The sequence below is a fragment of the Ammodytes marinus genome (assembly GCF_949987685.1).
Source record: "Ammodytes marinus genome assembly, chromosome: 10".
Classification (NCBI taxonomy): Eukaryota; Metazoa; Chordata; class Actinopteri; order Uranoscopiformes; family Ammodytidae; genus Ammodytes; species Ammodytes marinus.
In genome coordinates, this window is record NC_137214.1 from 6,446,896 (window position 1) to 6,457,733 (window position 10,838).

Consider the following 10,838-nt stretch of genomic DNA (forward strand, 5'->3'; position numbering starts at 1 on the left):
AAAACCTGGATTCACAACTCTGCATCTTTTCCTAATTGTAAGAAAATAAATGGACTAACACATCCATTTAGAAAACAGCCCAAGTAGTAGCATTAGTAGCAAGTAGCATTATTAAGCTAAAGGTTGGTGATTGGAGCACACATAGGAAAATAGGGTTCTCATTATAATGAGTCATTTAGCAATTTAATTAAATGAACCAACCGAGGCTCTAAATTCCTGGGTTCCAAACATTTCTCACACACACTGTACGTATTACTGTAGAGCAGGAGTGCCCACAAGTTTTCAGATTGTGAGCTACTTTTATAATGATCAAGTCAGGAAGATCTACCTACTATAAAAATGCAAAACATATTAGGCCCTGGGGCTGAGAGGTTTCGTAGGCCCCCTGAGAGTCCGTCTTACAACACAAAACGTGAAATATTTATTTTGATTAATAAACAAATCATTTTAAGGTACTACTAAGGGCCTTTTAGGGGGGTCCGGGGGCATGCCCCCCTGGAAGAAAAATGTGAAACTTTTAAAGTAAAATGTATCAATCTGGTGCATTTTGAGAAGAATACTAAAGCTAAATCAGCTGCGTCCTATGTGAGCTATTTAGTACTTTATTACTATTAGTACTAGTATTTTCTGGAATCATTTGGGGACACAGAATTACCAAAAAGCAGAAAGAAAAAATGTACAGGTTTAAAAAATCTCTCTGTGAAGTCTTATTCTTTTTTTTAAATACAGTATAGCTCAATATAGGCCCCTGCTCTTCGTAGCCACGAACAATGTAATTTAAAAAATATCAAAAATGTACTGGTGCCAGATCTCTGTATGCTCCCCCTACCTACTAAGGCTAGGGGCCTATAATGAGCCAGTCAATTGTTTATTTTTTTAAAATAAAGTTGTTCGGGGTCTTCAAAGATTAGGAGCCTATATTGAGCCAGTAAAAAGAAATGCCTTCGCGATCTACCCACAATGCGGTCGATCGCGATGGACGTAATGGGCACCCCTACTGTAGAGTAAAGATACGTGATGGTGTATGCTAACTGCACAATGAAGAAACATGGGATAGAACACACCTCCGATCTGATGGTCAGATGTGTCACCTTGTCTATCATTCTCTCCTTCTTATCCTGTGAAGTAAAGTGAAAGTAAATGCAGTAAAGTAAATACTATGTGTGTCTGCTGTGGCCAGTAGCACTCTGTGTAGGAATTCACATTGGCGTCAGTGTTAAAGTGTGATATGTGCTCTGCCCTGGTTTCCCAATGTGTCTCTCACTGTGTGTGTCTGTCTGCTTTGATCTCTAAAGCTGTGCCAGATCAACCTGGAGGGGAAGACGTTCTTCTCCAAGAAGGATAAGCCCCTGTGCAAAGGCCATGCCTTCGCTCCAGTGTGAGAGAAGAGAGAGAGAGAGCTTCATCTGCAGAGGAACCAACGCTTCTCTCTCTCTCTCTTTCTCTCCCTCCCTCCGGCTCATACACATTCTACATCTCTTTCCCTTGCCACCACACACCTAGTTAAACTATTCTATCTCTTCCTCTATCCTGCAGACTTTGTTACTTTACTGTGCTGTGAGGATGTTACTGCCTGCCAATACCAAATGCTGTGTTGTAGAACTGGAAGTATTCAAGGAATTATGCCATGTCCTCACTAACCTGTAGACTTCCAGATAGATTTCGACATGAAGGTGAGACACTGCAGGCTTGTTAAAACCATTGTGTTTTTGTATTACAATTTTCCAATAACTAATTATGTGAATATTTGCTTATCTATAATCTAAATGTTGGACAAAGCCAGAGTTCAAATCTTTATTTCATTTTGACGGCATATCAGTGTCGAAGGTTTTTACTTAACATATTTTTCGATACAGCCTTTAATCATTTTATGAATAGAAAAGTTATATTTACAAGTCTTAAAGATGCTTTTTCGTCGTGTTTTTAAGAAGAAATGATATAATAAATCAGATCATTCACAACCTATAATCAAATCCATCTGTAATAACCTTCAGGATAGTGCTAAGAAAGATTCTAGAAAGTTTAGTTGATGTAAGTGCTTTAGAAGTTGAAATGTTTGGTTCAAAAAAATAAACTAATGTTAAGATAATGAGTGTTTAAAGATGGTTTTATATGAGAAATATACAATACATATTTATACTAGTATGAAAGAAGACATGTAAAGGTAGCAAAAATAGACCAACATCTTAAAATTGACCAGTGCTTGAAACAGCAATGTTTTTGCCTGCAGTGCCTCAGTGTTCTTCTTGACTTAATTCTAGTTGTTAGGAGGAAAAGTTCTCACGTCTGTGCTAATGTCCTTCTTGTTCAGTGTTGAGTAAGGTCAAGTCAGTATCTCCCAAGCAGCAGGAGCCACTCAGCATATAATAATCCCACATATTGCAGTAATGATCTGCAACGTGGTCCATACTTGGCACAGGGAAGTGGTGGCCTCTATTCAGAACCCTAGCCCCACTTACTCTCTCTCTGCAGCAGCCTATTAACAGAATGGGGGTCCAGTGGAGCGTCCCATTTCCACCTGACTGGACCCCTCTACCTTTCCACACAAGCACTGGCTGCCTTACTTTCCCTGCGTTCCAATTTGCATACTTTTTTTTTTTTTTTTTAACTTTACTACATTCTAAAGCACTCTGGTTTGTATACCACAAAATGAAATTGGATGTATAAGGCATACTGCATTTGACATGCATGTATTGGAACATCCTTAATCTTTTTCTGGCATACTAAATAGTCAGGAATTATGGGTATTGGAACGCAGGGACAAGGCAAATCAGTGCACATGCTGCAGTTAATGATCCTAAATTGATCCAATTCTAATACACACACACACACACACACACACACACACACAGTGCTATTAATGTTACACACTCCTAACGTATGGATATTTTTAAGACCTTTGAGATTATCGTCATTTATTGAACATTCTAATGTAAGAGAGAAAAAAGATTCCTACGGAGATATTGTCTCTCACGTTCCTATGTTGTTATTGTTCCTTGGAGTACTTTCAAACCATGTTGAATATGTATTTATATTGCTTCTGAATGGGCCTGTAAGTGTTGCTTTTATAGCTGCTGGATGTTTCAAATAAAAAAAATTAATTACTAATGCCACGTGCTGCTGGGTGGATCCACTTTGTGTGTAAGGTTTTCTATTGAATGATATTTTGACCTGCTCCCAACAAATAGGAAAATGGACTTGACAACGGTTGTACAATACGCTTTACACAAACAGCAATAGTTCAACATTTGAAATGTTTTGCTCAAGAAAAGGTGACAGAAACCGTTCCAAAAAGTATGCAAGGACAGGAGCCGTTCCTGTCTCTGTGTGCATTTTTGATATGGGAATAGGCAAAGGTCACTCACTCATCCAGGTTAGCTTAGCTCAAACAGGTTAGCTTAGCTCAAACACTGGTAGTCAAGGGGAGCAGGTCAAAAGATAAGAGTGAGGCAAAAGGCTAACATTTTAAAATGTTGAACTATTCCTTTAATAGTCGGAGTGGTGTTGAGTCTTGAAAGCATGACACTAATAAACAAACAGGTTATCTGAAATATTTAGTAGTGCGTGTACAGTCCTTAATTATTAATGAAGCAACATCAGTAAATGTTTCAAGTAAAGGATCCAGTCATTGATTTAACAATATATAATTTATTTACAACAATTTCAGGTTGAATTCCTATACATACCGTTCTGAAATGTCATAGATATATATATATACATAAGGCCAAGTAAATACTTGAAAGCACTTAGAAACGAATTTCCAAAATTCTACCCACAAATCCATATCATTGTCCAAAAAGTACAGAAAACCTCCTTTAGCAGAAGCTTTTTCCATTTGCCACAAAAGTTGACAACAATTTACATTGACGATAAGGAACACAAAAGGTAAAAAAAACAAAAAAAAACAAAAAAAGATTTTACAATTGCATAAGCGCTGTGGCATGTATAATAAATACAGCATTTTTGACTTGCAGAAAGGCAAGGAACATTGAATCAAGGAACTGAATAGAAAGAACAAAAAACATTCACAAGTAGAGGAGTCTATTGTTCATAGTTAAAAAACTAAAACAAAACAGTTCAGTCAGAGTGACAGTGAGGTATGCACATAACCAGTCTCTCTCTTTCTCTCTCACACACACACACACACACACACACACACACACACACACACACCCTGTACACTGAATAGTAGTGAGAGAAAAATGCAGATATAAATACAAACCATTGAACAAAACATGTATTTTTCTGTATTACACAGAACTATCAGTGCCAGGAACTGTATTCATATCACGCACACACACATTGCAGAGTTAGATAGTGAGTTAGACGTGAAGATGGATCCTGGTGACTGGTGAATGACACTACTGAAATGTGCTCAGACGACACGTCCAGGACAATGACAGGCTGGGGTTGGGGGGTGATAGAATGTCACACAGTCTGACTGTACAACTGCCATGGCTCATGGAAACATGTTGCGTTAACACTGAGAACCCATGTTCTCTTCCTCAGAGTAGCCTCCACACAATCCACCTTGCATTTAAATGCTTAGAGTTAAGAGGAATAGTCAGGCAGAGTAAGGACCAAACAAAATATGTATAGAAACTCCCAGTAAAAACAGTCTCTAGACCCTTAACACTGCAAAAAGTCTTCACTGCTAGATCGCCAAAGAACAGTATATAGGCAAACACGTCACGGTTTGGACTTGACAAATGCTGCGCCAGTTAAGTGTCTTTTTTTTTTTTTTTTTTTTTGGCTTCATATTAAAATATAATTTACATTTCTTTACAAAGTGATGAAATAAAAAGGGGCACACACACATATCACTGCTTGGACAAACAGCATTACCTTGCCTCAAAGACTAAAGCCAGGAAATGTGAAGAAAGGAAATATTTGGACTTTTAAAGTCCTGCGGACAGACACGCGTTCTATTCTAGCTGCAGGTTAAAACCAGACTGAAACAATATGTAATGCACACAATAATGAGGATGAAGGGGCCTCAAATGGAACTCAGGAAACTTTGGTTACCAATTCTGCTGATATACAGTATGCAAAGTGACAGCACGCGGCTGCTATAGAAAAACTATTTACATGTGTGGCGATGATCCATTTCAACATGAAAAGATTTACTTAAGGTGATATCGCCATTTCGTCTTAATATATGGGGTATTGTTAAAAGTGAATAAAAAAGGTAAAATGATTGAATTCATGGCATCCCCACACTAGTAGATAGTTTGTAGAAAGTGGTAGTTTGGGAGGATTTGTGTTTTATAGCATGAAAGGCTTAAGAGCTGACGGGCTAGGATGCCACAAAAAAACAAAGAAACTTTGAAAAAAGAAATAAAAAAACGGACATACTTTTTCTCCTACTACGAGGAAAACATAAATATACATTCCAAATCTCTGACAATCATAGAAGAGGCTCTGGTTTAGTGTTTAAAGGTTGGAGCCACCAGGAGCTAGGAGCTAGCTGTAGGACGGGCTGTGCTAGCTAGTTTAAATAAGAAGGGGATGGAATGGAAAGGATTCTCTCTTTACAACTTGTAACAGACAACTTCACATGCAACCCTGAGGCGGACGCAGAGAGAACTATGGCTAATTAGGGATCGCTCACACCTTTTCAACTCAACCAAAAAGGACTTTAAAAAGATTCTCTGTCTGTTTTACTGTTGCCTGACCTGATCATGACGCATTCAAAAAAATCAAAACAAACAAAATACAATGCAAAGTAGCAAAATATGTTAAGCAAATGCCAGGTTGCATCACTCTGCTGGATCATATTATTCTGCCATCCAGTCTAGAAGTAACAAAAGCCTTTGAAGGCATCTTTAGTGAGCAGAGGCGTGACATTATGAATAAGCCTCTCTTAACTTCCTCTGAGAGAGAGAGAGGCGTTTCACTGATGTGGAAATAGTTTGCCACACAGCAAATATAGAATTCCCCATCAACGTTTGCTTTATGAATTATAAAAAGCAGGGCTTTCACAACTTTTTTTTCAACGTGATTAATCTGGTGAAGATTTTGAAGAATTTTTAGTTTGTTTTGGTCTGAAGGCGCTCTCTGCATTATTCATACGGTAGAAAAAGCCTTTTGGCCGTTTCTAAACGTCGTCTCTGCTGCAGAATTAATGTAATCAGAAGGGAAATAAATGTCATTTTGGAAATGAGTTTTGACGACATTCAGTGTTCACATAAACAGTATGCAGCTGGAACGCCTTTGGGTCTGTGGCTCCGTCATTTAGAGGGATGGGAGAGAAATGCCACAGTCAAACATTGGCTAATGTAAGACGTGAAATATCATTTATATATGTCATAATGTCTGAGTGTCCCTGGGCAAAGAGACACTGAACCCCAAATGTCTCCCGATGGTGAGCTCACACCCTGCTATCGGTGTATGAGTGTGTCTTTCAATGGGTGAATGAGACAAACTATGTATAGCGCTTTAGATAAAAATCGCTATATAAGTGCAGCACATTTACCAAAATATACTGAACGGATCAAAATCACAGGGCTTTACATAGAAGTACTTTCTGAAATATGGATTTAGATGAATATGTTACTGAATCCTGCCTCGGAAAAGTTCAAAGAACCCAAACCCCACGTATATATGTATTGATTCAGAAGCAGGAGAATCTCTCTAAATCAAGATGTTACATTCACAGTAGTGATACCGGCTGCAAACAAGACCAGAGAGGATTTAGTTTTTTTTTTTTTGTTGGGAGGGGCCTCTGGACATACAATCTACTTTAAAACCTGCAAGTCCAGGATGTGCTACAAACCGTGTGTGTGTATGTGTTTGTCAGAAAACAGATAACGCACATATGAGATGTACATGTTACAGAGTGAAGCTGGGTTTGGGCTCTTTGTTGAAGATATGCTCAATATGACATTATGACAAACCTGCCAATTGCATATTACGCCCCCGTGCTCTCTGACCTGAAACCACTGGCACCTTTCCTCACATCCCCTTTTTTTTTTTTTTTTTACTTTTTAGAATTTGCAATATTGGCCATCAGTAATATTAACATCACGTTTGCATATTGCTCCTTGTTAATTATATATATATATAAAAAAAAGGCATGAAGTTAAATGATCTTTAAAAGTAGAACCAGGAGGTGTGGACTAATTTAAATTCAATTCTTAGATGGCAAAATACAACTTCTCTTTACTCTTCATGGGTCGATTCCACACACACACACACACACACACACACACACACACACACACACACACACACACACACACACACACACACACACACACACACACACACACACTCTACCTTTTCCTTCATTTGGTCTGTGGGTTAAAGATTTTGACTCGGCTCGATGAGAAATAGGAACTCGGCCCTACAGACCCTTTACTATCTTCAAAAAGAGAAGACGAGGGACATTGGGACAAGCTCTGCTAGTGTTATTGTCGTGAGGGGGGGCGGGGGGGGGGGGGCGTTTGTGTGTGTTGTTGTTTACTGTCTTTTTTCATTTCCTCTTGACTGGGTTAGCACTCTCCGTCAGAGACCAGGAATATCATGGCCTCCTGTTTGCCGATGTCAGCCATGACCGAGGCCAGCTGGTTGATGTTGCCACTGTGGAAATGCTGCGACTCCCACAGGTCCAGGATCACAGAGGTCGGGCTGGCTTTGGATGCAAAGAAACTCATGTGTCTGCAGGGAGAGGAAGAGCAAAGAAAAAACAGTCAGACATTTTCTACTGAATCGAGCGGTGTGCATAAATCAAAACTCTCTCTCTCTGGTTGCGTTCCGAATCGCATACTCTTTCTTTTTTCTATTCTACATACTACATCCGACGATAAAAAGAATCTAGTTAGGATGCAGTAGACATACTATTGGGACATACTTTTCTCTCTTATTTCATCATAACATTGCGCCTTGATCTTGCCTCTTGCTTTTATATCCGTCGCATCCCCGTTTGTTTTCATAACATGGACCTATAGGCTTCGTCGATGTTACGTCACTTCACGTGCGCACTGGATTGTGGGTCAGAATCGCCCAAATAGGATGCACTTTTCAACACTAACAATCTTGGCCGCATGAAGTAGACCATCCGGGTATTCTAACCATCCTAAATCTGGCCACAAGAATCGGGACATCCTAAATCTTTTTTCTACATACTATATAGTAGAAAGTATGCGATTCGGAACGCAACCATAGTCTCGCTCTCTGTGTGTGTGTGTGTGTGTGTGTGTCTCTCTCTCTCTCTCTCTCTCTGTCTCCCTCTCTCGTTCTGTGTGTGTGTGTGTCTCTCTCTCTCTCTCTCTCTCTCTCTCTCTCTCTCTCCACTAACAGAGTCTCAGGAAAAAAGCCTTTTCAGACTGTATATTTTTTTATTTTGTTGTGCTAAAGGCTTTACCTGTAACTCTGTCAATGTCAAGTTTTATTGCGAGTTATATTTCCCCTCCGTCCTGATACTGTGCTGTGTCGGAGCACTAAGTATAAAAAGGATGAAGCGCCACATAAGAACACAGTTTAGCTCTCCAAAAACCATCGGCCATCAACTAACACAATCTCTGGCAATTTTCATTTGAAGCCTTTTAGAAAGCATAAGCCTCATTCTTTACTTTATTTGAGGTTGAAATTGGCCTCTAAATCCCCGATATAGTAAATCCTATATGGACTTTTTCCACTGTGAAGTCGGAAGTGACCTTTTCCCCCATTTTTAGGAGGCGGAACCTTTTACGATCAAACCCAATCAATGACAACAAAGCAGTGGCCCCGGCCGGCTGTATATTTGATGTTGAGTGGGGGGGTGACCCCATGGCACCTGAACAAGCTTGTTTGATTTAATGGCCTTTTTCTGTTCTTCAAATGTCTGGGGGGGGGGGGGGGGGGCAGAAGCTGTTCTGTAGAACACACACACACACACACACACACACACACACACACACACACACACACACACACACACACACACACACACACACACACACACACACACACACACACACACACACACACACACACACACACACACACACACACACACACTCAAAGCATTAAAGTCTTGGCACAAAGTAGAGGGGGATTGTGCTGTAGATGTTTTTTTGCTGGCAGATAAGACAGGAAGCCCATAACACAAGACTTCTTTCCACCTAGAGAAAGGGTCAGAGTCAGACAGAGTCTATTATTTGGCTGGTGTCGTGTGTGTTTGCCCAGTGAAGCGTTCTGTGATGGTTCTAAACATGAGGCTGGAACACACTGTCACTCTGCTATTTGGAGTCAATCGGATTTCACAACACACACACACACACACACACACACACACACACACACACACACACACACACACACACACACACACACACACACACACACACACACACACACACACACACACACACACACACACACACACAACCCTTCCCTTATGCGTCAAGAGAGAGCACAACAAAGAGAAGGAGATGGTCGAAAAAATTGTCTGGGAACAAGCTGTCTGTACGATTATCCAGAGAAATAAATAAATAAAACTAAATAAAATAGAGAGAGCTTAGAGTCCGACATGTCCGCCCCGCTCATTAAAGCTCAATGTGTGGAAGCAGCAGCTTATCTCAGACACACACGTCTAACACATGCTCGGTCTTAGGAGCGGAAGATCGAAGAATAAAAAAAGGTTGTTGGCATTTTATGTTGTATTGATTAGGCCTAGTGTGGCTCTGCTGTGAATACACACATGGAAGAATATACAGCACGTCAGAATGCCATTGAGCACAACACCTTGTTAAGGACAGAGCCAAACAATGGAGCCCTTGTTGCTTCCTCAGGCCTCAAATGATAATTGATTGCGTTGTGTGCGAAAACATCGCTAGTTAAACCTGCAGTGCATTTATTCAATTTGTGATTAAGTGGGGGCTAAGTCAAGTTGATTGGGCGAATTAAGTGCAGCCATTTGATTTCATTACGTGGTAGAAACTAAATTGGGAGCATGGGGGGGGATCAATGGCTGGCTCCTGTTGTTTGCTAGGTCTTGATTAAGTACAGTAACAGTGAGAAAAGGAATCGTCTGAAAGGTCGGCACACATCCAAAACCTATTCTACCCGCTGATGGGCACCTAGGCTGCTACTTTTCCAATTAGCAGTGTTAAGCAGAATGTAGCAGGTGAACACTTTGCTGCAGCCTCTAAGCTGCTTATCTGTTAGTGGGAAGGGAGAGGAAGGGCGGCCATGTTTTCTTTATAGAAACATGATGGCTGTATCCCTTCAAGTCTACATTAATCCCATAATGTCAACTGTGTCAAATCAGGATTAGTTTTATTATGGCAGAGAAACCTTGTTTACCTTAACTTAAGGAGAAACGCTCGACTGCGGTGGTGCACTTCACACGGACCCAGACATAATAATGTCATAGTCGCTGCATGTTAACCTTTACCTTGACGATCAGTGTGTTGTATTCATTATTCTATACAAGCTGTATTCAAACATTATACATATTCTCCAGGGTGTTGGATGAATGAGACTGGTGTATTTCTCGGGAGCCTTTTTTGGTGTGCTGGCTGCCTGTTCTTGCTCCGACAAATGGCTGATCAGACCTTTGCATTATGCTAGTGTACGGTTCATATTGACCTCTCCAGTTTGAGTCTTTGTGCTAGCATTCTCCAGTCGGCTCCGTTGGGACAGGGGGTGTCCAGGCTGCTGCAGATCTTCTGTCTGATGAGGTAAGGGATCTGGAAGGCGCTGGGCCCGGCCAGAGCCGTGGCTGTGCTGTCACCCAGCAGGAACGAGGAGTCTAGAGCACGCGTGTCCTGGTGGAGCACAGCAAGTCATATATTAAAGTGAGACCTCAACATAGTGTAAGGGCAGACACTGCAGGTGGATGGGGTGAGAATCAA

At 40.6% G+C, this 10,838-nt stretch overlaps 2 protein-coding genes across 3 annotated transcripts in view; one reads left to right on the forward strand and one right to left on the reverse strand.

Moving 5' to 3' along the window:
* Positions 1-3,107, forward strand: part of pdlim7 (PDZ and LIM domain 7) — a 42,449-nt gene extending 39,342 nt beyond the window's left edge. For both annotated transcript variants that reach the window (XM_080035381.1, XM_080035382.1), the window contains exon 11: positions 1,296-3,107. In XM_080035381.1, coding sequence (XP_079891507.1) covers positions 1,296-1,382 — 87 coding nt within the window. In that variant the 3' untranslated portion in view covers positions 1,383-3,107. The remainder of the gene's footprint in view (positions 1-1,295) is intronic.
* Positions 3,108-7,493: 4,386 nt separating this feature from the next.
* Positions 7,494-10,838, reverse strand: part of unc5a (unc-5 netrin receptor A) — a gene marked incomplete at both ends in the record, with an annotated part of 150,158 nt that continues 146,813 nt past the window's right edge. The window contains 2 exons of the mRNA XM_080036178.1: positions 7,494-7,659; positions 10,573-10,751. Of these exons, the coding sequence (XP_079892304.1) occupies positions 7,494-7,659; positions 10,573-10,751 (345 nt within the window). The remainder of the gene's footprint in view (positions 7,660-10,572; positions 10,752-10,838) is intronic.